We start from the raw sequence: 26,482 nt of genomic DNA on the forward strand, positions 1-26,482 counted from the left end.
CTGCTCCTGTCCTCAGCTTCGGCTGGCTTGCCCTGTGCTTGGAGGAAGGGCCTCGGCACAGCCGGCCGGCCTCTCCATCTGAGGCCCTGGGCCTCAGCTGCCTCCTCTGCACCACCGGAGAGCATCAGCCAACTCTATCCCAAGAGGCCAGCAAGGCTCAGAATGACGCTGACCACAGCAGCGGCCACCGTTTCCCTAACACGCTGGCCCTTGGTGTGGACTACCTGATCCAGTCCTCAGAACAACTGAGCTAGTAACTGAGGCACTGTCACTAGCACAGACAGACGGCCGTCCGATGGCCTGGGCTCGGACGCTAGCTCCACGCCTTCTGGTGGCACATCCTTAACAAGTCCAGGACCATTTCTGAGCCTCAGCTTCCTCATCTGTGAAATGGAGACAACCATTTCATCTAGTTCACGGTTTATCTTGAGCTTTGGAAGAACTGACACAGGGAAGGGTGGCTTTGCTACCGTTTGGATCTGGACAATTCCCCAATGCGTTGGAGGCTGGATGCCCGTCCCAATGTGCCCTTGGGAGGTGATGGAACCTTTAAGAGGCATGGCCTGCGGGAGGTCTTAGAGCACTGGATAGTGTGCTAGAGGGGGTCTGGAGGGCTTTGGTCTTTTCTGTTTCTCTGCTTCTTGGTCCTGAGGAAAGGGGTCCTGCTCTATCACATGCTCCTGCCTGATGTGCTGCTTTAGGACAGGACCAAAACCAAAGAGATCAATTGATCATGGACCAAAACCAAGTAAACCTTTTATCTTTATAACCTGATTATCTCAGTATTTGTTATAGTGACAGAAAGCTGGCTAATACATGACTAATTCATTTCTGTACTTAGACATCCTCTGATTTCTTCTGTTTATTCCCATTCTAGACTAGTTGTTCTCAACTAAGGGAGATTCTGCCCCCACCCCCACCCAGGGAATAACTGACATTGTATCTGGAGATACATTTGGCTGGGTGTAGGTATGTGCTACTGGCATCTAATTGGGTAGAGGTCACGCATGCTAATAAATACCTTATAAGAGCCAGGCATGGGGACACATGCCTGTAATCCCAGCAACTAGGGAGGCTGAGGTAGGAGGATCACAAGTTTGAGATCAGTCTCAAACAATTTAGCAAGACCCTATCTGAAAATAAAAAAAAATTTAAAAAGGGCTGGAGATGTAGCTCAGGGGTAAAATGTTCCTGGGTTCAGGCCTCAGTACCATTAAAGAAAAAAAAAAAAAAAAGAGGGCCGGGGTTGTAGCTCAGCGGTGGAGAGCTTGCCTAGCATGTGTGAGGCACTGGGTTTGATTCTCAGTACCGTGTATAAATAAATAAAATAAAGGTCCACTGACAACTAAAAAATGTATATTAAAATAAAAAAACAAAGAAATGAAGAAAAGATTAAAGAAAAAAATAAATACCCCACAACGCACAGGACAGCCCCTAAACCAAAGAAGTCTCCAAATGTCAACTGTGCCGTGGTCGAGAAATCCAGCTCTGAACTTGAAAAGGGAGGCGCAGAGGAGTTAATTTGTTCAAGGTGGTCTGACTCCCACACCTGGGTCTTCCACACCCTGTCGTACTCCTGGGAGACCACAGACCAAAAGCTTTGTACTTGAGAAAATAAGAAGAGATCACCTGACCAAGGACAGACCCTGCTAGTTTTGTTTATCTGTTTGTTTGCTTCTGGGGATTGAATTCTGAGCAGCTCACCTCTACCTTTTTAAAATTTTGAGACAGGGCCTTGCTAAGTTGCTAAGGGTCTCACTAAGTTGCTGAGGCTGGCCTCGAACTCGATCGAGATCCTCCTGCCTCAGGCTCTGGAGTTGCTGGAATTTCACCCCTGCGCCCAGCTCTCAAGACACCAGTTTTAAAGTATGTATTTTCCTCAATTTCCTCCAACACCAAATGGAAGTGACAGGAAAGGAATATCCATGCATCCTCTACCAATGAAACCTTCAGCTTGACCAAGAAGAATGTCCACGAATTTATTAAACAAGAAGACTCTCCTAAACTGGGTGCAGTGGCACATGGGTGTTAAGCCCAGCGACTCGGGAAGCTGAGGCAGGAGGATTGCGAGTTCAAAGTCAGCCTCAGCAAAAGTGAGGCCTTAAGCAACTCAGTGAGACCCTGTCTCTAAATAAAATACAAAACAGGGCTGGGGATGTGGCTCAGTGGTCGAGTGCCTGAGTTCAATCCCTGGCACCCCAACCCTGGCCAAAAAAAAAGATAAGAAGACTCTCCTATGCAATGGGGCTTCGGCTCGGGCGTCACCTAGGAAGAATTACATCACAACTGATCAGGAGTTTCCTCTGAGAATTCGGGAGGACTGCGTCTCCGGGTCTACAAGGGATGAAGAACTTCGAGGAAATCAACGCCCCTCCCAGGCCAGCTGACGGGAGACGCGGAGCGTTACCTTTTTTCCGGGACGGGGCCTCCCTGTCTGCCTCATCGTCTTTCTTTTTGTTTCCCAGGTCGCTGGTGTTCACGGTCACGGTGGCCTTAATTTCCTGCTGGGCCATCTTCATTCGGTCATAAAAGACCTTAAAGAATCTCTCCGACTTCTTGTCCTCTGTCAACCGGCAGAAGAAGGAGTGCTGTCGAGGGAAAGAGAGATTTTCAACACCAACAGACCAGGGCAGAGCCCACGCTGAAGGGGGCTCCGAGCCAGTCCCGGGCCTGGCAGACCACCTAGGCTGGACCCGGGTCAAACACGGCGGCTCGACTCCCACTCTGGGTCTGAGATCGTCACCACGGAGCCCTAGAAGTGTGTGCTGGAGGAGCCCCGTGAGTCACGTGGGCTTGGGAAGCCCGCAGGCGCGGTGGGCAGACTGCAGCCGCTGGGAACCGCCCCTCCACCAGCCCACAGGCACAGGGAGGCCACTGACCCTGGAGATGGAAAGCGAGGTTGCAGCGGGGTGACCTGCGGGAGGACTCCCCCGTGCTCCCCCTGCACAGAGCCCTGTGAACACGCACAGATGACTCAGATGTGCCACCTGCCCCACAGGCCTGGGTAACAGGTGAGAATGACATCCACCAGTCAGACTGGCGAGCCGGGTCCAAAGCGCTCGGGATGGCGGGCGCACGTCAACGCTCAGAGCGGGCGGGGCGGCATGAGCTGCTGCGGCCCAGCATCTTCAGGGAAAGGGCTGATTCTCCAGGGAGCGACCGAGGGTGGGCAGAGTGGTGGGATGAGGACGCTCCCAAGGAACAGGTAGCTCGCCTCTTGGAGACGCGTGCGCTTTCGGGCCCACGGCGAGCAATAGTATACACTGTTGATATGAAAACACAATATGGTACTTCGACTGCATTTATGAGTCTTCTCTTTTCACCCCCTTGCAAGTTCCACACTGTTGGGAGTTATTTACATAAAAATACAATACAGTCATTACCGGCGGAATAAAACAAAGCTCCAAACAATGCTCTTGCTTCTCCCAGTAGATCTTCCTGCCGGCTGCTGTGCATCTTCGCCTTTGGAAAGATGGTGCTCCCCTGAAGGGTGGCCTTTGGCTTCCGATCCTGGAGAGAACTCAACCTGACCCTTGAAGTCTCCGGCTCCCCAAACTCGAACCACGTCCACCTGCCAAGGGCTGATGCAGTCACCACCTGACCGCCATGCCTTCGTCTGCCACCAGGCAGCCACAGCCACTCTGACCTCTGACCCGCAGGCACACTGGCTGACATCTGTCCCGTGTACCCAGGGGGCACTTCTCCATCATGTCCCTGCTTCTCCGCCTCCCTGGTCTCGACTCTGATGCTGCTTACGTACGACCCTCTTCCGACTTGTGTTCTCGGGTTCCGTTTCCCTCCAAGCTCTCCGAGTGCTCATCTGGTTCCACGTCTGCAGCTGCTCAGCCTTGAACCAAGCTCGCGTCTCGAGGGTCCTCCATCGTCCCTTACTGCCTTGTTTCCTGCTAAGTTTCCCACTCACTGCTCCTTCCTCCACCCGTCAGCGGGCAGGTGTCACGAGCAGGGCACTGTGTCAGATACAAGAGAAACGGCAGGGAGCAGGGAAAACCCACGGAGCCAGAGGCCTGGCGAGCAACAGGCACAGAGCTTCAGGTCGCTCTAGGGACCACTGACTAAAACAGCCCTTTGTCCCCTTGACAGCGAGCCAAGAAGGTGCCAGTGAGCAGGTCTGTGGCCGACATTTGACACCACTGCCTGGGATCTTGCTTCCCCGGCCCCTCCGCAGCTTGGACCTCCTTATCTTTTGGTCTCACCGGTAATGTCACTTCCTCAGTGAGGCCACCCCGATGCTGGCAGGCCAACTGCTCTCGTTCGTTGTCTCCCCTGCAGAACCCTGGCAGACGGCACTGCCACCGCGTTTGCTGTGGCCTGCTCACACCTGTCTCAGGCAGAGCGCAAGCTCCGTGAAGGCAGGGCTTCCCCTGGTGACTGACAGCTGCCGCCAGAGCACCCTGAAGGGGCCGGCGCTCAGCAGGCACCCCTCCGCTGCCTGATGGCACAGTGACTGTCATAGCCAGCACTTCCTGGCTCCTCCTAAGCGGGTCCCTCAACTCGGATCCACACACCGCGCAGACGTGTCAAAGGGAAGTGCCACCAAATAAACTCATCCTGGAAATAACTGCTCAGACACCAGGAACCAAGTCTCCAAGCGTCCGCCTCTTAGAGCCAACACACCCACGACGCACGAGACGGTGCCTAGGACAGAGAATGCTGCCGAATTAGAGGGACCCAACCTCTGCATCAAGACCCAGCTTCCCAGCCCAGGTCCCAGGAGGCTGCTCACTAAGGCTGTGGGCCACCAGAGGGCTGCCCCGCAGGACAATCCACATCAGTCACCACGCCAGCACGGAGGCTGCCTGACAAGCAGGTGGGGACAAGCTGGTCATTCAAGAAAACAAAAGAAAATAAATACAGCAAATGAAGCCTGCCCCCTGCCATCTGCAACAGCTCAGCCCGGCCTGCTCCAAACCACGCTGCCCAGCACCCAGCCAGCCCAGCCAGCCCACACCAGCTGACACCTTCGGGGTAAGGGAAGCTCTTCTGAAAGGAGAGAAGGGCAGGGGGCGGAGGGCTGTGTGCTTCTATATATGCTCCTGCAATGGACCGCGTGTTTATTTTGTATTATTTATACCAGTCCTCAGTCAATCCCTTGAGGATTGGAAGCAGCTTTATCCAACACAAGGTGCTCAATAAAATAATCCAACGGACAACAGGGCCCAGAAAACACGAAGATTAGAGAAGCAAAATTAGAAAAGGGTGGGGACGCGCGGAGGGATGTTTCAGGGGAGTCTCAGGTTTGGCTCGAGTCCCGGGCCACGCTCAGGCTGAACTGAGAAGCGCATCAGTTATGCCACTTCATAGTGAAAGGAGAAACGCAATCGGCAGTTCAGGGAGGTTCCAGGAGTGAGCAGGGGACCAGGGCCCTCACGCAGCTCCCAGACCTGCCCAAACCTCGCTCCGTAATAACCTGTTTGCAGAGACTTAGGTCACACTGGGTGGGTGCATGGACTCCCAGCCTTGACCTACCTGGCCACACGCCCACTTATCTTCCTATTGAATCTATTTCAACTCATCTCCTCTCCCCCAAACCAAGACCCTATAGTCACAGGGAGGCTTTAACTTTCCAAATTTTCCCCTCCATTCCACCAGGCAGCTGTAAGGCAGCCCTTCAACATAAATCTGGCCTGGGGCAGGCCAGGTGCAGAGACGGAGAAAGACACCAAAACCGCAGTGGCCTCAAGGGGCGTGCGTGGGAGGGGCTACAAAGGGCAGCAATAGAACGTTCTAGAAGGAGTCGCCTGGATGAGTGTGCAGGTCACACAGGTAACCACCAGGATAATGTCCACTCTAAGCTGTCCACGTGCTCAGCCCTGGAATCTATAACTGTGTCACCTTGCAGAGCAAAGTGGAACTGGCCCAGCAGAGGACACGAAGGTTGCTCACCAGCCTTACGGTGAGGAGCGGATCCCGGATTACTCAGAGGGGCCTAACGTCACCCTCACCACAAGGGTCCTTAAAAGGGGAAGAGGGAGGCAGGGGAAGGGCGGGGGACAGACGCCTTGTGAGAAGGACTCAGCTCTGTGCTGCTGACTTAGAGCAGGGGAAGGGGCCACAAGCCAAAGACCGTGGGCGGCCTCCGGAGCGGCTCGTGGTCGGGAACGGACTCTCCCCGGGGCCTGCAGAAAGGAACCCGGCCCTGCGGCCCTCCGACTTCAGTAAGACTGATGTCAGACTTCACACGGTAAGTTTGGTGACTCACAGCCACCAAGTCACAAGGGACTCTTGTTGCACAGCGATGGAGCAGCGGGCACGTCACCGAGCTCTGCCCTCAGAACCCGAGATGGGATTAGAGGTAAAGTGTATCACAACAGAGACGGGGAAGGGATGCCTTGGTTGGCTTCTGGAAAGCTAGGGAGCGACAGAAAGCCGTGCAGACGGGGGCCGCCTTCAGAGACCCCCCCGTCCCCGTGGAACAGCATGTGCCGCCCGCCGCCGACCTGTCCTCGCCCTCCCCTTATCTCCAAAGCCCTTTCGTAGGTGCTGCCTCATCCGAGCCCGAGGAGATCGCCAAGCCAGATAGCATCATTCACAAACCAGTCACGCTGCAGAGGAGGGCGCCGGGTCGGAGAGGCCAGCGGCTTGTGGTGCAGCCACACTCTCTCCACCTCCGGTCTGCATTCTTAGCCCCCGGGAGCCGCCCAGCCTCCGCCAGACAGGAGCAGAGGGTTGGGAAAGCAGAGGAAACGGAGCTGGTGGGGGCAGGTGCTCAGCGCCAAGGCCAGACACCAGGGACGGACAGCAGGCCTGCCCGGGACATGCTCGGGGGAAGGAAGTGGGGTCGGGGGCAGGGCGAGGAAGTGACCAGTGGCTTAGGCCATCTCCACGGCAGCAGTGGGAGAGGAAGCAGGCATGGCTGTGGTCAGCCGAGCCTCAAAATAAAACAAAAGAGCAGGAGAATGCACATCACGGAATGTGCAAGCCGGAAGCCCTCTGTTCCAGCAGTTTCCAAATGGTTTTCCCAGCAGGGAAACTCCTCTCTCCCCTTCCCGAATACCATCCTATATGAAGACTCCAGCCGTGCAGAAGAGTGGCCCCCTTTGAAACAGAGTGGGAGGACCCTCCCTCAGGCCACTGAAACTGCTCTTTGGAACTAACCCCGGACTCCACAGAGCAGCACAGACAAACCAGCTCTGGAGACCATTTCAAGATGAGGAAACTGAGGTCCAGGCAGGAAAGGGCCTTGCTAAGGCCTCAAAGGGTCTAACTCCTCTGGTGCCCAAGCCAGTTGCTCTCGACCAGTCTGGGAGGGGGTAGTTCAAACAGCCTGTGTGGACGCTCTGGCCCTCTGGCAGCTGTCACGAGCACTCAGGTCCTTCCTTGGGATGACTGAGCTGGATAGGGACTAAGGAGCAGGGGTCTAAGAGTAAAAGGATAATCAAACTATCTCTGCATGTCCTTCTGGAAACAGTAAAACACTGGCTAACTAGCCTGACAGACACCCACGGCCGATGCTCAAATCCTTTGCAAGGAAACGGAGCCTGGTTTTGGGCACACAGGGCCCTGGGGTTAGGGTCCAGCACACCGTGGAGTTGCCCACCCTATAGATGGCAGGGGGCAGGGGTGCGATGGGGTGGACACCCCTTTATTTAGCAATAAGAGGTCACAGCTTGAACTACACTGAGTGGGTAAGGAATCCTGGGGAGAAGGCAGTGAGAGACCTGGACACAGACCCTGGAAAATAACCGAATGCAGGACAAACATCCTCTGTATCAAGAAGGAGGAAGTTCAGGGGGAGACCAGCTCGAACTCTAGCCATCACGGTGCTCCCTGGCCGACGAGGCAGCCTGCCCACCCTGCCCAGGGCGGGAGGTCACTCTGATGGGAGAGGTCATCTCAGCTGGGGGACGGGGCAGCGGCAGGAAGCAGACACAGAAGTGACCCAGCATGGCACCTGGCAGGAGTGGGGAGGGCCTGGAGAGGAGCGGCTGACCGGAGCCAGGATGGCTGCCGGACTTTGATCCTGCCCTGCAGGAAGGCCTCTCGACCCCGGGGCTGGTCCGCCGTCTGGAAGCACTTGCTCTGGGCCTCGGGAGACTCTGAGAAGGAGACTTTCCGTTTGACTGCCTCCCAAGACCCGACCTGACGGCACGGCCCCGGCACTCGCTGCACATGCCTGCTTATCTGCTGCAAAGTGAACCCAGTCTCTAGGCTGAGTCCAGGAATTCCTGAAGTGTGGCTGCCGGACAGGGAGCCAGCACCCGAGAGTCCAAGGGCCGATGGAAATTCTTCCCTAGAGTCTCTGACTGTCTCTTTTCACACCAGCTCTGGAACTCGAGGGGACATCTCAACTAGAACGACGCCTTCCCGCCCTGCTGGAACCAAGCGAGGTCAGGGGTCACTAAGAAGTGGGTTAGGCTTCGGCTCCTCACCCTGATTAACTGAGAACACACCACGTCCTGCAGACCCTCTGTCAATCAAATTGCGGTGACTGGCAACGGAATGTTTCCGGTTTGCCAGGCATGGTCTTAGTGCTGTATACACACAATAGACCCCCCCTGAGGAAAGTGGCATTACTACCTCTACAGCCGAGGAAACAGAGGCACCCAGAAGTTAGAGAACTTGCCAGGTTCTACATTTAGAAAGAGGCTGACCCTCAGCCCAGGCCCTCGACCACCTGCTTCGTGAAACCCTTCTTGGCTGAGCAAGTGTCTGTCATACTGTGAACACCTTTTGGGTTTTATGATCCACCTCATGCCAAAGCCTCAACTTACCCAGGACAGGCCACACCTCTGTTTGTATGGACTCCCGACGACGTCTTGAAGGTGTGCCAAGGTTGGGGGTAAAGAGTTGTTAACAAAGCCACAGTGATACCATGACTGCTATAGGTCTTAAGTCTTAGAAACCAAGGAAAACATTCAAAACTCAAACATCAGGAATCACAAACTAAGTAATGACATGCCTGGTTAGGTCCAGAGCCTGTGGAGAACCACAGGTAAGCAAACCTACACTTTAGTCTTGACTCCCCCTCCCACCCAGCTGGCCCTCTGAACTAGGGAAATGGACCTGCTGCCTTCATTTATGCCCTGGAGGCTCCTTATCTGGAAAAAAAAAAAAAAAAAAAAAAAAAAAAAAAAAGAAGGTCAGACCACCTTTCTTGTCTGAATCTGGGGTCCATCAAGGTTGCAGTTATGAACAGTAAGAGTCGTATTGTTATCTAACAATTATACCCCTTTCAAGGAAAGGCACGGAAATAAAACAGATGGATCTATGAATGAGCTGGTGTTATGTGAGGACCAAAATCTGATATGCAAATAACGTCCAGCAATAAACAATTCCAGCTGGTCCTGCTAGGTCAAGATGGCCTCTGTATCCACAGCAGAAACCCAATGAACAGCAAGTCACAGTAGGAAGTTCACAGAGAAAGCTGGCTGGAATTTCACTAGCTGCAGAAAACCCTTCAGACTTCTGTAGATATTCAGGCAAACATTTTTGCTTCCATTTCTCAACATGCAATATACCCAAGGACAGAATTTAAGATCCTCCTGCTAGACAGTCCTGAGTCGTCCACCGTGGACTTTTCCCCCACATTTGCAATGACGGGGGGCTTCGGGGTCTGATAATGAATAAAACGGTCATTTGGAATTGAGCGTTCCCTTGGAAAAAATCATCGCACACTCCAGAAGTCAAATTTTTCAAGGTTTGCTGGGCTTCGACCCGTGAACATCTGGAGCTCTGGCTTTACCAACCTCTCTGAGGATGTTTCCAGCTTTGACGAGTTCAGAAATAAAATGAACTTCCAAGTGGAAAGGGAGGAAGCGAGGAAGCAAACCAAGTGAGAGGCCCTGGCATTTCAACGTCAAGTTTCCGAGGCGAGGCCCTCCCCTCCCAGTGGAGCCTCTTCTCGACGACTTAGAGACAAACACTGTTTCCATGACTCGGCCAGGGAAGACCTGGACAGATGTTCTGGCCCATGCCCAAGAGATGGGATGAAGAACCAGGAGACCCTCAAGCAGATGAACTGGGACCCTGGACCTCAGGGTCAAGGCCAAAGCAGCGGACCTTCATGAAGGCCCTCTGTGTAGATGAGAATGCGGATGTCTTCACACAGGCTCGTCAACAGCACCTCAGCCAATAAAATTAAAAAGGCTTATCTCAGAAAGCCTCTGACTGACGATACAGGTAACCTGTCAGCGGTCACCATCTCCAGTGATATTTAACAGTCAAACCAAACACATTTCGGATGGCAGCTCAGCCACATTGCTCTGGAGGACCCTGACCCAGGCATGGGAAGTTAAGGAGACTCCAGATTTTCTCTGGGTTCAATTATCAAAGTTTCTTACAGATGCCAAAGGCCGGTGTGTTTCATGGGATCCCCGGGTGTATAACTCTCTTCTAGCCAAAACCCTGAAGAGAAAAATTGAAAACTTCCAAGGGAAAACAAAGAGGACCCATGGAAAGTAACACACACATCACCCCAAAACAACAGAACAAAATGGACGCGACCCAAAAATCCACGTGAAAAGGGAGAGAACTACGGTAGGGACCCCTCTGGTCACCTCCCATAAATGCAAAAAGGACTTCTGGTGGCTCTTTGAGGGAACATGAGGCTTATTCTTAAAAGGTCCTTTAAATCTCCATTAGCTCGTGGGAAGGACTTCTGATAAGCTCCTCCAGGAGGCGTTAGAATCTCGGTCTGCGGACATCCCATCAACCAGAGATCACGAACAACCATCTGAATGGTGGCTGAGCACCTGCCGGCCCCCGAGGCTGACTCCACAGTCCATCCGGCAAGTCTCTCTGGCAGTTTGGGTAAAACCCTCAGGGCTTCTGTCCCCTGGCCTTGCCACAGGCTAGGCTGCAGGGGCCTCTTCCCACCAGAACCCCCATCTGTATCATGAGACCCGCATCCTGCACTTCAGCCCGGGAGCAAGCGGGAGCCAGCAGGAGGGCCGTGCAGAGGGCCTGGCTGCCACCAGGCTCTGTTCTTGCCCACACCCCAGAGCAGGGGGTGATCCAGACTACCAGAAAATAGCACTGAGGCAGAAGCAAAGGCTCTGAGGAGTTGGGGACGACTCTTCCAGATCCTATGCCCGTTTTGTGTGCCCCAGGGATGACACGTCAACACTGATCCATGTTTCTGCCCTCAAAGCTCCAAGGTTCCCAGGGAATTTGACTTGAGATCTGTACCAAGGCCAAGAATAATCCATGACCCACACTCTTTCTGTGTTTGTGCGGATCACGGGGCGGAGAAAGCACTGCAGCCCCATCCTTAGGAGGCAGAGACCCATGTCCTCACAGGGGGTGTCGGGAACCGGGTGAGCTGGGGCAGCTGGCTGTTTAACGTCCAGCTTGCTTCCTCCTCTGCGGAGGGGGACGGAGGAGGGTAAGAACCATCTGAGGGGCCTGCTGGGAGGAGTCAAGGACAAAACGCAGGGAGAGCCCCCAGCACCTGACGCCTGGCAGGTGTTCACAGCAGCCACGCTCCTTCCCTGCTCAACACGCCTAACTGCACACGTCCGCTGGACCATAAAATGCAAAGAAAAATAAACACTCTGGCTGCCAGAGGCAAGGACACTGGCTCTCGGGCAGGAAAGGGTCAGCCGAGATGACTGCCTGTGACGAGGACCTGCAGTCACCCCGTGCTCTCAGGCACAGCCTGAGTCCAGCCCCAGCAGACGTCTCCCAGCCCCTCGGGACCATGGGGCACAGCCCAGTGGCTGCGGTGGCATCCGACAGAAAAACACGCCGATGGCCCAAGGGACAGGGGTGCAGGACGGAATTCCGCAGCGCTCATCTGTGGACGTGCTGCGCAGTGTACCACGGCCCTGGTGGAGCAGCGTGCGTCCCAGCAGGTGTCGGGCCTGAGCCAACCCGGTGCCCTTTAGAAGCACTGACTCGGGGCTGGCAGCACGGCCCAGATCACCTAATTGAGCCTCCCGCCTGATGACAGGCGTATTACTGTGGCTGACAGTCACTCCATGTCCCACCACCTTGGCCTCCTCGGCTCCACCTGCATGCCAAACCCACGGCGGCCCAGCTGTCCAGACACTTGTGCTGGCTGCTCCTCTCCTCCGCGAGGGCTCGGCTGAGATGGAGCTTCCCCAGAGAAACCTTCCCCACCTTCCCAGGTGCACCCCGTGCTTGCCCACCACCGACTGCCCGTCTGCTATCCACTAGATGAACCCATTTCCCAGCTTCTCCCCCACTCCACTACAAGTTCCCAGAGGGCAGGACCCACGTGGAGCCCCTGGGCCACAGACACCTCCCACGGTGCTCAAGAAATACCAGATTACCTCCTACTGTGCTCGATAAATATTTACTATATTAACAAATGAACAATAATCCGGAGGGTGGTGCCATTTCAAAAACATCAAGCTTCCTGTCTCCGTCTCTGGCAGCTGAAGTGAACTCAGTGACCGCAAGATCCCTCTATGTGAAAGCTGAAGGTTCTGCTAAATGGGGACAACACAGCAGGACAGGGACCAGCTGAAGGTGGCGGATTTGGTACTGGCCCCTCTCAGGGGCTTATCAGGTTTTGTTCATACCTCGGATGGGCTCAGCCTGCTAGGCAGCCTTACTCCACCTCGTTAGTGGTTAACTACTGTGGTCCCACTGACACAGTTGCCTACATCATTAACTAGGGAGCCGGAGGACAATCATCTGTGGGCCTTCCACCCCAGAACCTGGCTTCCTCCCAGGATGGACAGCTACAAGCTCCGGGCTGGACAGGTAGCAGACTTGGGTTGCAGGTAGACTCCTCAAAGGTGGTACGGTGAGGTCGGCGCAAACACATCCTCCTCCAATAACGACAGGATTTCTGAAGATCCTGAATTCAGAGGGAGACGCTTGACAGGAAGATTTCCCGCGGTTTACCAGGACCACGGGGCTCACCGTCTGCCTATGCCGACAAAGTGAAACCCAGGCATGGGATGCTGGTAAAACACATGCAGAGCCTCAGACACTTTTGAAAAAGGACCTGGAAGACCTCAGGAAATGTCCATGCACGTAGATTTCTCTGGAAAGGAGAACGGAGGCAGAAGAACCAGAGCAGGGTCTAGGAGTGCGGGATCCAGGCTGTGTATGAGGCATCTCTGAACGTCCCCATATTAGGAGTGTCTAAACCAAGAACAACCAGCTGGAGCTCACTGGTAGAACACTAGCCTAGCACGAGGCCCTGAGCTCCATCCCGGCCCCGCAGAAGAAAGAAATAAATACAGAAATGAATTAAAGTCGCAACCATAAATCTAACTCTGCTGCTGGAAGATGTCCAAAGGGAAAGTCCCTCCAGTTGCTCATAGCAGGGGTGGGGGGAATTACCTGCGTGGTCTGGAATCTGGGGCTATTTTATGCAGATGTCTGTAGCACAAGGTAACAAGGGGAAGTTGGCCTGCCTTCGATTATTCAGACGGGCTACTGCTGAGGATCGCAGAACTCCAAGAGAGGCAGGGGTGGGCTTGGCGTTGGAGATTTTTAAAGTTTTTTTTTTTTTTTTAAAGTCTGTCATCATGGAACTACTCGTTCTTTTGTAAGGCTTTTTCATTCCAGAGTCTTTTCTGGTGGGACACTATGAAGCCTTCCAGAAAAGGCTCTCTGCTCCCGAGAAGACACAGTGCTGCAAGTTCCACAGGATTGCACCTTTGGCTACCCTGAGGAGAATCCCATGGAACCGTCTTTTTTTTTTTTTTTTTTTAATGTGGGTTGAGTAATTTCAACCCACGACCTGCGGGTAACAGGAGTTGCCCCAACTCCAGGAATTATCCCTGTGTGGCACAAACCCACTCTCTGGTTTCCATGTGGTTCTCTTTTATACCAGAGGAGACAGGAGATGTCACTGTGCCCTGGGGCAAGAGCACCGAGGAGGACATAGTCCAGGACCACAGCCCTCCACCTTCAGGACATGACACTGTCCAGGGAGCCTGGAATCCACCTGGTTCCAGAGCAATCCGGCACGGGAGAGCTGGGAAGCCGGCCAGGAGAGCACCTCCAATGGAGGCAGTGATTTTTTAAAAAACCACAGGAGAAGAAATAGGGGATGGTGGGGTAGGAAAGATATACTTTATGGGAAGGGGGGACCCAAAATTCTCATGATGTCCTGGAGCTACACCATTGGGGAGCTCTTCGGAGGGAAAGGAAAAATATTCTGTTTCCGGAGGCAGCTCCAAGAAATCATGAGTAGGTGTGAGAAACAAGGAAGCTTATGGATTAAAAAGAGAGAAAGGAAAGAGAAGAAAAGAAGGGGAGGGGGGAGGAAGGAGACAGGGAAGGGGGAAGTGAGACTTTTGAGAGACAGGGGAATTAAAAAATACCATGGCAACAACTCAGTCCACCTACCCCGGCCGCCCACCCACAGCCGGATTCTTTACTGACGCATTTGAGAACAAGCTGGTTCGTACCAGCTCAGGAAGGTGAGCAAACCCCTAGAGCTCATTAAATCCCTGCGCAGCCACTCTGGTCTGCCTGCAGATAGTGAGCAAGGAGGATATAAATAGAAGTTATATAACATCTCTTTGTTGATTCCTGTGCTCACCGAAAACATGCAGCATGACCCGGTTTTTCTTTCCAGTTTGCCGGGCCTGTGCTGGAGGACTGTGAGTCGGTGAGGAATTGTCTTGAAGTTTCCACAGCAGGATGCTGATGGCCAAGTTAGGGGAACTCAGGGTGGGTGTCCAAGTCAGGAACCCTCAGGGTCAAGTCCTCCTCGGGCATTAAAAAAAATCCACTAGCAACACTTAAAAAGATAAATAAAAAGTCGGGCAAGGAATCTTCTGGCCCCCTCCTAGTACAGCTCCTCACGGAAATGGAGGAATACCAACTTAACACTCCCGATCAAAGAATCATGAAAACAGCACCTTGGGTTTCTCTAAAGGAGGTTGAGATCTAGATCTGCAGAGATACCTGATGGCCAAAGAGGCCCCAGGCAGAAACAGTCGTCTTTTTCTGCCTTAACAGGTAGGACAGGTTAAGAGTCCAGCAGACTGAAAATTCCTCCTCCCTATAGATGCTGAGACAGATGACCAACTGCCCTCAGTGCTCAGGCCAAGGGCCCCGAGATCCAGCCCAAGCTGGCCAGACTCTCCAGGCCTGTCGGCTCCCTTCTGTGTCCTCCTCGGGGTGGTTGGAGAGGAGCCTGTGCTCATCAGATATGCTGCGGAGCCCCAGGAGGGACCTCTTATCTACCCCGTTGATGCCACCAGACTGCAGAGGTGGGCACCCTGGGATGGCTGCCCTCACAAGCATGCCTTCAGACGCTTCGCAGGCGCTGCGGACTCCGCTGCCCTGCTCAGTCGCTCTCTGTGAGTCTTAGGATGTGCGGCTCTACCTGGACGACGTTCAAAGCTGTCACCCAGGGACTTCAGAGGCAGCTGTCTTCAAAGGTTGGGCAGGCAGGCATTGGTCAGGTGGGACGGGGGAGCTACGGTGCCCCCCCAACAAGTATGTGGAGGCCCCCTAAGCATCCGAATCTGTCTGTAAGCCCAATGCCCTGCAGGACGATAACCGGCTCAGAGAGCGACCTTAGCAAGGCATGCTGTGGCTGTCAGTCCTACTCAGGGATGTCCTTGCCATCAGAACAAGCAGGTGGTCAAAACAACAATGCATACACTCCGGTGGAGCAACCAGAAAGACACCCTCCTGTATCGGGGGTGCCATGATGGCATTAGGTGTCTGGGTGAGTCAGACAATGGCCAGACCAAGGGTTTGTTGTTGTTTTTAGTTTAAGGAGGTAAAGAATCAGCAAAAAGGGCTGGAGCTCAGTGGCAGAGCGCCTGCCCAAAGTGTGAGGCCCTGGGTTTAATCCCCAGCATTGCAAAAAAAAAAAAAAAAAAAAAAGCAGGAAGTATTCAGTGTTACCTAATTAAAAACCCTACAAACCCTCTTCTAACATGTGGGGAACCAGACAGAGCTGAAGGGAGGTGTTGCCGAGACGGGACAGGAGGTCACTGAAGCACCTCAGCCCATTTTGACTGAGCCCCACCACCCCTGTGCCCGCCCCTGTTCTAAATCCCGCAGGGAACACGTTCTCCCTTCTACAGTCTGAAGAGTAAGGATCTGGCAGGAGCCACTACGTCTTCATGTGCCGACGGAGCAATGTTGCCAGGTAACAAATGTAGAAATGCGCTCTGAAAACTGTGTGTGACGGTACACAACCTCCGCTCTGCAGCTAATAACCGAGGGAGTGTTAAAGCACCATGTTCTCTTAACACTTGGGCCTTTGGTGTGAAAATAAAATTAAACGGGATACTTCCTCTTGTAAATACGACACAGGCATACAGCTGCCACATGCATGTACTGACTGGAAAGAGAGGAGCGGGCTCGGCAGCCATCTGCAGTGCACCCTCTGCCTCCTCAGTGGATCCCAGAAAACCCAAGAAATGGACCTATCAGGAGCTTTTCTGAGGGCTGGGGCAAGTTCACCTCTGACCCAAGAAAGCTACTCAGAAGGATGCTCGCCTTGTGTAGATTCAAAAGGCCTTTAAAACTCACCAGGTGGGGCCCAGGGTGGCGACTCAGTGGTGGGGCACTGGGTTCGATTCTCAGCACACACATAAAATAAATAAATTAAATAAAGGTACTGTGTCCATCTACAACTAAAGCAGATTTAAAAAAAAAAATCTCACTGGGTAAATGGGCAGCACTAGGTTACCTCTCAGATTAATTAACCAGCACAAACCCTCAGTGACAAGACACTGTTCCTCAGTCAACAGGGCACTGAAGTGAACACAGACTGCAGCTGGTGTCCTCATGTGGGACCCATGAAGATGAAAGGTTGTGTAGCATGAGACAGTCCAGAGACTTTTCTTGAGGGAGACGGACCTGTGGGTCAAATTCTCACTCAGGCTCCTCTGAGGCTCAGTTTCCTCATCTGTAAGTGGGACCATCCCACATAGCTCAGATAAAGTCCATACCAGCACCACGTAGTGATGGGCACAAGATAAAGACAAGAGGCACGTCCTTCCTTTGCCTTCCCACAGACGTGAATATTCTCCAACTAGCAAAGGCTCAGATTTGGGGAGAATCTGGTGCATTTAGCATCTCTGAGCAAAACGGGCAAACGCTGAGATCTGATAAGCCTCACATTATGCCAATGAACATATGCTTCTTCAGATGCAAATAAAAAACAAGACTCGTTGGTAATATAATCTGACTTTTCACAAGAGCCCTCATTAAATGAGCTGCCCTCAATCTCCACAGAGGGAAAGTTAACACAGGAGAGTCTTCTCATTAACTTTCATGGACCCGGAACCCGGAACTCACAGGAGGGGAAGCAGCGAGTGCAGCATGTATGATTTTTATGTGGCAAACGAAGAGACACCTGGTCTGAAAGAAAAAGTGTCTCACTTTCCTCCTCCGTCGTTCATGGTCAAATTTATAAACAAAACCAACACGCGGGCCACCGAAGTGTGTTCTGATGTATCAGGAGGGCAGGGTGTCCTCCAAAGAGAGCCCACCACCCAAGAGAACACAAAGAACGAAGCCACAGATGCCACTCTGCCAGGTGACCAGGAGCAAGGTCCCTGAGGAGGCTGCATCAGAAACTGGTGGTGTCTTCAAAGAGGGAAGCAGGGGTCATGACTCGGGCTCCAGCAGGAAACAACCTTGAGGCTGCCACCGGCTAGCTCGGTGATTCTGAGCTAATAGCCTCACCTCTCGGGTCCTGCATTCTCATTAGCAAAAATGGGTCAGATCAGCACTGACCAGGAAGGGCCACTTAGAAGAGAACACTTCCGAGCCTGGCTTCTGGCACATGAGGACCCAGATTCTGGTACCCATTATTATGGTCTATAATTATTATTAGGAAGAAAAGAAGAGGAAATAAGCCCAGAGAGGTATCTCTGACATTGCAAGGGTATTTATTTCCTCTGGGAAATAAATTAACTCTCTGCCACCCCTGAAGAAGTCCCTGTTAAAATGGTAACATGCATTAATGCACATCTTCGTGCCAACACTCAGGACAGGTAAGGAGGGCTAAAGTAGCCCCGACCACACAGGGTCAGAATATCCCCTGCTTCAGGGAGCACCCACCAAGGCCCATGCGCTGGGGAGTCAGATGGAGGCTAATTCTGGAAGGAATTACAGTCTTGGTAAGTGGGAGAGGGAAGATACACAACCCGCAAGTAACCAGAGCTGTTATTCACAAGCAGTGACTATGTGTCAGGCACCAAGCTGAGCCGAGCTTTCTGCATATGATCTCACTGGGTTCCCGGAAGAAGCGACAGGGCAGGAATGTGCACACTGATCTGTCACAGACACAGGCTGAGCGCCCTTCAGCCAGCACTTGTGGGGACCTCTCCAGGGGAGAAGACAGACTTGGACTCTGCTGGCTGTAGTCTGACCATCAATCCACAGTGGAAGAGCCGTCACCGCTTTAGTCAAAAAAAAAAAAAAAAAAAAAGACGGTCCAGAGGTGGAGACCACCACCCACTACCTCTGACTCAGGGGATCAGGAGTTTCCAAGGGCAGGAGATGTTTCAACCAGGATGGGGGGAGCCTGCTGGGCAAAGGGAAAGCAGGCCTGACTCCCACGGGGGAGAGGTATCCCCGTGGGGCCAGGCCTGGGACGGACAAGCATGCAGGTGTCATGGCAGGATCCAGTGGCTGGGGAGTAAATGTAACAAGCCAGGGGTGCCAGATCCTGCAGGAAGCCAGCAGATTTCACCAAGGTGGCAATGCATTCTGTCCTCTGGGGGAGTCATTCAGGCAGGGAAGGAGGTGCTCAGGTGTCCTGGGGGGCCTCACCGACAACAGTGTACCAGGGAGAAGCAGCCCCAGTCCTCCAGGTGAAAAGCCATCAGCCCCAGGGCTGTGCTGGCAGGGGGTGTGCAAGGTGGTCTAGGGAGGGGCTCAGAATCCACAGGGTCTGTTTCCGATCCTGCTTCCGCCATCCTCCCGGGCCACTTCAGGCCTGGTGTTTACCCCACAGTGCCAATGCTCACTGTATGCCCTAACCGAGTGCCAGCCGTCACACCCCTGGATGGCGGAACGGAGAGAGAGTTAGTTCCTGGAGAACAGCAAGGGAGAAAGGGAGCTAGCTGGGGCGACTGGAGCCCACTGACGGAGACATGGCATCCAGGAGTGCGATAAGCCCAGGAGACGTGGCTCTGGGGTCAGGCCAACTTCAGATTCACCAGTGGAGACGCCCAACAGGGCCTGGAACCGAAATCTAGAAAGTGGCAGAGAGGTGGGGCCGGGAGCGACGTCTTTGGGAATTGCTGGCATGAAGGTTATCTGGAAGCTTTGGGATCGAATGAGATCACTCAGGAGGTATGCGGAGAAACGCCAAACGGGCTGCAGAGGAGATTCCCACGTTTCAGACGCTTTAAGGGCATGTGCCTCAGGGGAGACTGGTGCTAACCACCGAGTGGACCTGCTCAGAAATAGAACGTGAGGCCACCAGGAAGTGACTAACCTTCAAATGAGATGCCCCTGGGTAGGACGGAGGAGAAGGCTCGCAAGTCACAAGCCTGGAATCTCAGGTATCTCGACTCTCAAGCCATGTGTGCGATTTCCCGAGGAGGACCGCCTTGCCCTGCCTCCCGATCAGTGTCGGAAGGTGGCCAGGGGCAGGGGCACCGGGAAGGGAAAGGAAGGACCAGCCTCGGGAGGGAAATGGTTCTCTGAAAATGAGCCCCATCCGTCCCAACCCACCCCCTTCAAAAAGTAGGAAGGAAAAAGAAGAGACCTCGCTTTCCCTGAATTCCCACTTATTAGCTGAGTCAGTGACCAAAATATCCTGGGACTTAGGACATGGCTCATCTGAAGAGCATTCACCTAAAACCTGCCATTGCCACCCCCAGGGTGGGGAAGACCACAGAACGGGGAGGGGGAAAGCCACCGTTCTTGCCCCTAAGCGGCTTAATATCAAGGTAATAAATTAAGCAAACCCAGCGCTGGTGAATGCTTTTCTAAAGGATTCGATGGAAAATATCTTAGGTGTCGTCAGCCACACGGTTTCTGTCGCAACTGCCCAACTCTGCCCTTGTGGCACAAATGCAGCTGCAGATAATTCTAAAGGGCCCTGGCTGTGTTCCAGTAAAGCTTTATACAGCTCAGTCACCGGCTGGATCTGGCCCTGGGGCCACGGCTGCCTATCACCCGGTGGGGTCTGGAGCCAGAGGGGAGAGAGTGGGGTCAGCCGGGCAGTTCCGAGGAGACATTCCACACTCGGAAGTCATTAGTGAGAGTTAGGGGGGCACGGAACTCTTGCTGTCCTGCAGGACGAGAAAGGAAGAGAGCAACGGAGACCCGCTGCGGATCCAGGCGCAAAGCGAAATGCCAGCTGAGTTCACTGCTGAGGGTTTTTGTTTTTTTCCTGATTCTTACGCAAAGTTTGGAGACCCCAGAAAACCAGAGGGCCCTTTTGAAGACACCGCCTCTTAGAAATTCATTCCTGAGTATAGATTTCCCAGGAGGCAGGAAGATTAGTATTCTCCCAAGATCTCCATCCCTCCTTCCCCCGTTGTGAGCGGTCCACTCCGCCATCATGAAGAAGCAGAATAACACCCCAAGGGACAAAGGGACTGTGCTGCTTCTAGCCCAACTGAGGCTGCTAACCACTGCCGTATCGTCTTGCCTCAAAAGGCAAAGCCAAGGGCCAGCAGGCTCGTGCCTCGCTTCCTGTCTGCTGTCATTCAAGGGTCAACACTCATGACAGCCGGGGCTGTCGTCCTTCTTCTGTAGTTGAGTTTGCTCAAGGCTGACGTGCCTAAGAATGGTCACTACTTTTGGAATTTGGAGCTTCCATCTCAAGACCAGGATGGAGACCCCTAAATCCTAAAGGACTCTTGTTCAAAGACACTCCAGTTTCCTGGGGAGGGAGGAGAGGGTAAAGTGCTTATGTCCAAAGCACCAGAGGGAGAGGGGGAAGGTGCGGGGCCAGGAGCGCTGGGCACCACGAGAAGCCAGCGCGCTGCCCTCTGCTTTCTGCTTCATCCAGGATGAACGCAGGTCTAAGCAGTTTGCACCGCGGGATTCAGGTTTCCCAAACTTCTGCATCTCTAAAACCATTTAGAATGTACAGACAATGGAAGGGAATCAGGAAAAATGAGCGTGAAAACAGGAAAGACAGCACCTTGCAGGCCCACAGGAAGATCAGCCACTCCACAAACACCCAACAAAAACCAGAAGTGGAATATCTTTTGTTTACTTATTTATTTATTTTTGGTACCAGGGACTGAACCCAGGGGCACTTAACCACTGAGCCACATCCTCAGCCCTTTTTTATATTTTATTTAGAGACAGGGTCTCACTGAGTTGCTGAGGGCCTTGCTAAGTGGCTGAGGCTGGCTTTAAACTTGTGATCCTCCTGCCTCAGCCTCCCCAGCTGCTGGGATTATAGGCATATGCCAACGCACCCGGCCAGAAGGAGAATTTTTGACAGAAAACAAAAGTCATAAAATGAAGACTGTCTTTGAAAAACAAAATGTTACTTATCAATAAAAATAAGCATCACTGACTGTCTTGGGAGTCAGCCATGGAGGTCCTTTCTGAGAGCACCTGTTCACTGGTCCAGGAGCCCTGGGCTCTCCAGGAGAACCAGGCAGAGAGAGGTCAAGGACTCTGCCCAGAGGCCTGGGCTGGGGCAGAGACGGGGATCCTGGCCTTCCCACCCCACGGAACTTGTACCAGCAGCAGCCCCTCTGCAGGGTCCCCTGGGCCATTCGCTTAGCCCCTAAGTTCTTCCTTTATTCCTCCCAGCAACCCTGTGAGGGAAGGACCGGGTTTTCCTAACACTCATTTTAGAGGAGAAAGGGAGCTCTCCAAGGGGTCCTGAGAACAGCCACGGCCACTCGAGGCTGGCAGGGCCCTGCTCTGGGAGGCCACGGTTCTCCCCTTCCAGGGGTCTCTCCCCACCCGGGCCACTTCCCTCTCCAGACCCTGCTGGCTTCCGCGCAGGGGTGCAGTCTCTAGGGGAGTCTGCAGGAGACGGCCAGCTGCCTCCCTCTCCTGACTGCCAGCAGCTCCCAAACCCCCGCGTGCTGGGCCTGCCGGCCACTCCTTTCCCACATGGATAAAACCTGGGGTTAGAAAACACCACTCACAGTGACTCACTTCTGACTTCCCTGCCAAAAACAACACCCATTTACGTAACTCGCTCACACACCAATCTTTTCCTCCTCCTCAGGGTGACCGCCCTGTCCAGCCAAGGCCCGTCTCCTCCCAGGCTGGCCTTCCGCTGCCAGCAGAGGCAAATCAAACCACCCTCCCCACCCTCGTCTCCCTGCTAAGTGGGGTCAGGGGCAGCCCAAGCAGCACGTCCCTCCCAGGCCGGGTTCTGTGGCGACTCTCCTGGAAGGTGTGCGAGATGTCATATCTAATACCACCTCTTGGGCTGATTTCTGAAATTGGCCTCGGAAAGCAAGACAGAGGTGGGGGGAAGGCCCGGGAGCCAGGGATCCCTCTGAATCTGCAGGCCAGCTTCCTGAAGGAGTGCCTCTCACATTTTCCATCCCTGGATGCGTACGTGCAGAAAGGAAAACTCTTGTGGGGTGTGTCTGGAGCCCCGGCCTTGGCAGAGACAGAGCTGTGGGCAGCTTCTCGCTACAGAAAATTCACTGTGCTTCTGTAAACCGGAAGCGAGGCGTCCAAGAAAAAAATTTTTAAAATATGTCTTCCCTCGGTTTTGCTCTCAAGTCGCCAGAGCGGTGCTGGCGTTCACAGCTCACAACATCTGCACTGGCTTTAAAAAAAAAAAAAAAAAAAAAGAGAGAAAAGCCACATACGTGCAGTCAGACTGTCCTCCCTCTGCGTTCCAGGTACGGCCAGCCCTGTCCTCCTGCAGGGAAGAGGAAGCAAAGGGAACTTCCCCCGGGTGCTGGTGGGAACATCTCAGGAGGAAGGAACAGAGAAGTTGGCAGGACTCGAAGGGCGGATATGAAGTGCTGTGAGGCTTGCTGAGCCCCGTGTGTGCCAGAAATTAATTCATAAGCAAATGCTTATTTTATAGTTTCCCACTTGCTACAAAACATCAAGCAGAAAGGAAATATTTCTTCTGGGGGCTGGCAGGAAGGGGGTGGCACCAGAGTGGGGACAAAGAATCAGGAAGCACGCCTGGAGATGAGCTGCATCCCACGGCCTGACAACTGTGTCCCCATTTCCGGAGAAACCAAGGGCTCCTCCAAGCACAGGGCCCAGCCTGACACCTGAGCGGCTCTGACAACACCAGGTAAGAGGGTCTCAGAGGCGAGATCCGTCCTCCGATGTTACCTCCACTGGAGAAGCTGGGGCAGGGACAGAAGATGCTGGAAGCCTTGGGGACATTGTCCCCAGGCCATTCTGCCAGACTGGGAAACCACCTACATTCGGCCTCCGGGCCTCTCAGGCGTGGGGTGGGAGGGCAGGGAGGAGGGGTTTCAGGGGGAGCGGACTGCAGGAGGCGGAGCAAGCTCTGCTTCATCATTCCTTCTGGTTTCCCGTAAATGGACTCCTTCGGGTTCTGGGCAATGAGATTCGCAGGGTCTGCAGAGCTGGGGTCCCCAGGAACCTTGTCCTCAGGACAGGACTGAATCTTCACACGCCTTCTAAAAGGGGACGATGTGTGTCAACACTTTTGCAAAGAAGGCAACGAACTCCCAAGGAAACCAAGCTCCTCGATTCCCCTGACAATGGCGTCTACCTTCTGTGTAGCTGCAGCATCGTGCTGGGGGCTTGAGGAACCCAGATGGGTGCTCCATCAGTCACGACCAGCCCCTTCCGCACGCTCACAAGGAAGCCCAGCTCCTCGCTCCTGGTCCGCACGCCCTCCTCACAGCCAGAGGCCCAAGCTTTGCTCCCCCACCTTTGAAACAGGGCTGGCCTCACAAATGGCTTTGATCCACACCGTGCATGTGGAAGAAGTGACATTCTAGGAATTCCAAACCCGGGCTTTAAAAGGACTGGGTGCTTCCACTTCCTGTTTCTTAAAGCTCTGCTCTCAGAACCCGGCCACCTGCTCCAGGAAGCCCACACCACCCGAGAATCAAGACACAGCTGAGCTCCCAGGTGACACCCAGCCCCAAGTGCCCCCCTGGCTGTCCCGCCCGATCGAGCCCCCATGACTGCAGGCCTGGCCCGGCCACAGGGAGCACAAGAACCGGCTGGCTGGGCCAAGCGCAGGCCCCACTGCCACTGCTTGCAGCCATGCAGCTTTGAGGTGGTTTCTCAGATGATCAAAATGGACGTGGCGGGTGGTGGGGAAGAGGCCTAGGACACTTGGGCTGGGTTTTATCTAGCTCTGTGGCCTAAGTCAAAGCCTCCTTGAACTTCTGTTTCTTCATCTAGACCATGAGGATAACGCATGCCAGGATACCCGGCAGAGGCTCTGGGGCACTCACATGAGCTGCCTTGGGTACAAGGGCTTCCTAAATGGCGAGCCACCCACAAAATGCAGCTGGCCACTCATCCTTTGTCTTCTCTACTGAACTCTCCAGCTGTGACTTCCAGCCCCAGACCTCTGTCTCTGAAGGTGACGGGCCCTGACCCTTCCAGAGGAGCCATGCATCCTCCTCTGCAGGGCCCCGGCCGCTCTTGCTTAGAGCATGCTGAAAAATGAAGCCACAGAGAGAAGAAGGAGTTTGGGGTGGCCCAGGTTCAAATCTCAGCTCTGCTTCTCCCTGCTCGTATCGACTGCAGGCAAGTTCCTTAACTATGTCGAGTTTTACTTTCCTGGTCTCCCAAAAGGGACCATCATTGTACCACCTCATGGGGAGACTGTAAGGATAAAATGAGATGCTCCATCCGAGGCAGCCACACATACTTCTTAGCCCTTTGGAGGCACTTAATGACTGTTGGTTATAATTGCCGTCCTCAAATTTTTGCCTTTTTTGTGTGCAGAGGGGAGGGTACCAGGGACTGAACCCAGGGGGGCTCAGCCACTGAGCCACACATCCCTATTCCTTTTAGTTTTCAGTTTGAGGCAGGGTCTCACTAGTTGTTCATAGCCTCGCTCAACTGCTGAGGCTGGCTTTGAACCTTCAATCCTCCTGCCTCAGCCTCCTGAGCTGCTGGGATGTTAGGTGCAGGCCTCCAGACCCAGAAAATTTTGACTTTTCTTAATTTGTAAAACTATTGTAGGGTAAAACTGACTTTTTGGTGTTTCGTTGTATCAATTCGCACACCTGTGTAGACTTATGTGACCCCCATCAAAACACACAGTTCTGTCTCGTCAGATACTTTCTGTTGTACTCGTTTATAGTTAAATTCTCCTCTTACCCAAAACCCTGGTGGGTGTGATCTGTTCTTTATCACCAGACTCTAAGAACCACCGTGTGCCACCTTTTGTGAGAACTCCTTTCACTCAGCATCAAACTTCTGAGACATATCCAGGTTACCGCCTTATCAAGGGTGTGCTCCTTTTTAATTGCCGAATAGTATCTCACCACACGGATATACTATGGTTGATTTGCTGAAGAGCCACTTTTTAAAGTAATTATTTCCACAAGCCAAGGAAGGACTCAGCTGCGCTTCACTATCGGGTTCTAAGACTCCCTGGGGAAACAGTTGATGATTGCTGAACAATGTCCTGACGCAAAGCTTGCAAGGGACCCAGAAGTCCATGTATATGCCTCACACTCGACAGACACGAGAACGGAAGCCCAGGGATACCTTGCCTAACCTCACACAAAGCTGAATCTGAAAGCTGCTCTCCTCCCTCCCTCCCGAGGGAAAGGTGGACCAGGTCCTGGGAGGAGGTCCTGCTAAACACGGGCACCTTTTTGCAGACGTTCCTGGGACAGGCAATAGCTAGCCCTGCCTGCCTCCCGGCCACTGCCCTTTCTGCCACCTGTCACTGGGAACAGTGAATCTCAGGCAGCCCACCTGACCAGAGGCCAGTTTCCCTTCCTCAGGCCGCGCACGTCATCGCCTCCGGAGAACAGGAAGTGATAATGTGCAGCGAGCTCCAGCTGGAGCAGCCCTGCCCTTAATGGATGACAGGTCTCCGGCAATCGTTAACAGCCACCGCTGCAGGCGGGCCAGAGCCAGGCTGGCTTCCCGCTGGCCATTCACTACTTTGAACCAGCTCCTCCACAGCAAGATGAAACTCTGAATCACCCTCCCTGGGGCCGCAGGGTTCCTGTCCTCAAGTGGCCCCAGCCACAGCCCGAGTTCCACACCATTTTCTCAGGGAAAGCGAAGCCTGGGGCCCAGGGGACGCTCACAAAGTCAACCCCAGGCTGGAAGAAAAGGTCGGGGCAACCCCGAGGCGCTGGGTCAGAAGGGCCCGGAAGGCACAGGGCGGCAGAGCCACGCCCTCCCACCCTGGACGGGTTGCCGGCCACCCCACTGGGTCCCCGTGTGTGAGCCCCGGGCAGCGCCACCTCCCCGGGGGCTGAACTCCGGCCGCTCCGGGTGGCCTTTCATCTGGATCCCAAGCATGTGAGTCACACGTGTGTGAACATGAGACTGATGTTCATCATCACTGCACGGGATGAAGAGCGGGAAGGAGGAACGGCTTCCGTGCCACCAGGGATACGCCGTGAGAAACACGCGTCCTGCCAGAATCCCAGACTCCACCCGGTGGCCCTCAGCCCCTGCAGCCGCCCCACGC

General features: G+C 53.9%; 1 protein-coding gene across 12 annotated transcripts in view; it reads right to left on the minus strand.

The window, feature by feature from the left end:
* The window catches only part of Itpr1 (inositol 1,4,5-trisphosphate receptor type 1), a 315,448-nt gene that overhangs the window by 68,275 nt on the left and 220,691 nt on the right, over positions 1-26,482 (minus strand). For all 12 annotated transcript variants that reach the window (XM_047534493.1, XM_047534490.1, XM_047534485.1 and 9 more), the window contains one exon: positions 2,408-2,588. In XM_047534493.1, coding sequence (XP_047390449.1) covers positions 2,408-2,588 — 181 coding nt within the window. The remainder of the gene's footprint in view (positions 1-2,407; positions 2,589-26,482) is intronic.

Source organism: Sciurus carolinensis, chromosome 19 (assembly GCF_902686445.1).
Source record: "Sciurus carolinensis chromosome 19, mSciCar1.2, whole genome shotgun sequence".
In the NCBI taxonomy this organism is placed as follows: domain Eukaryota; kingdom Metazoa; phylum Chordata; class Mammalia; order Rodentia; family Sciuridae; genus Sciurus; species Sciurus carolinensis.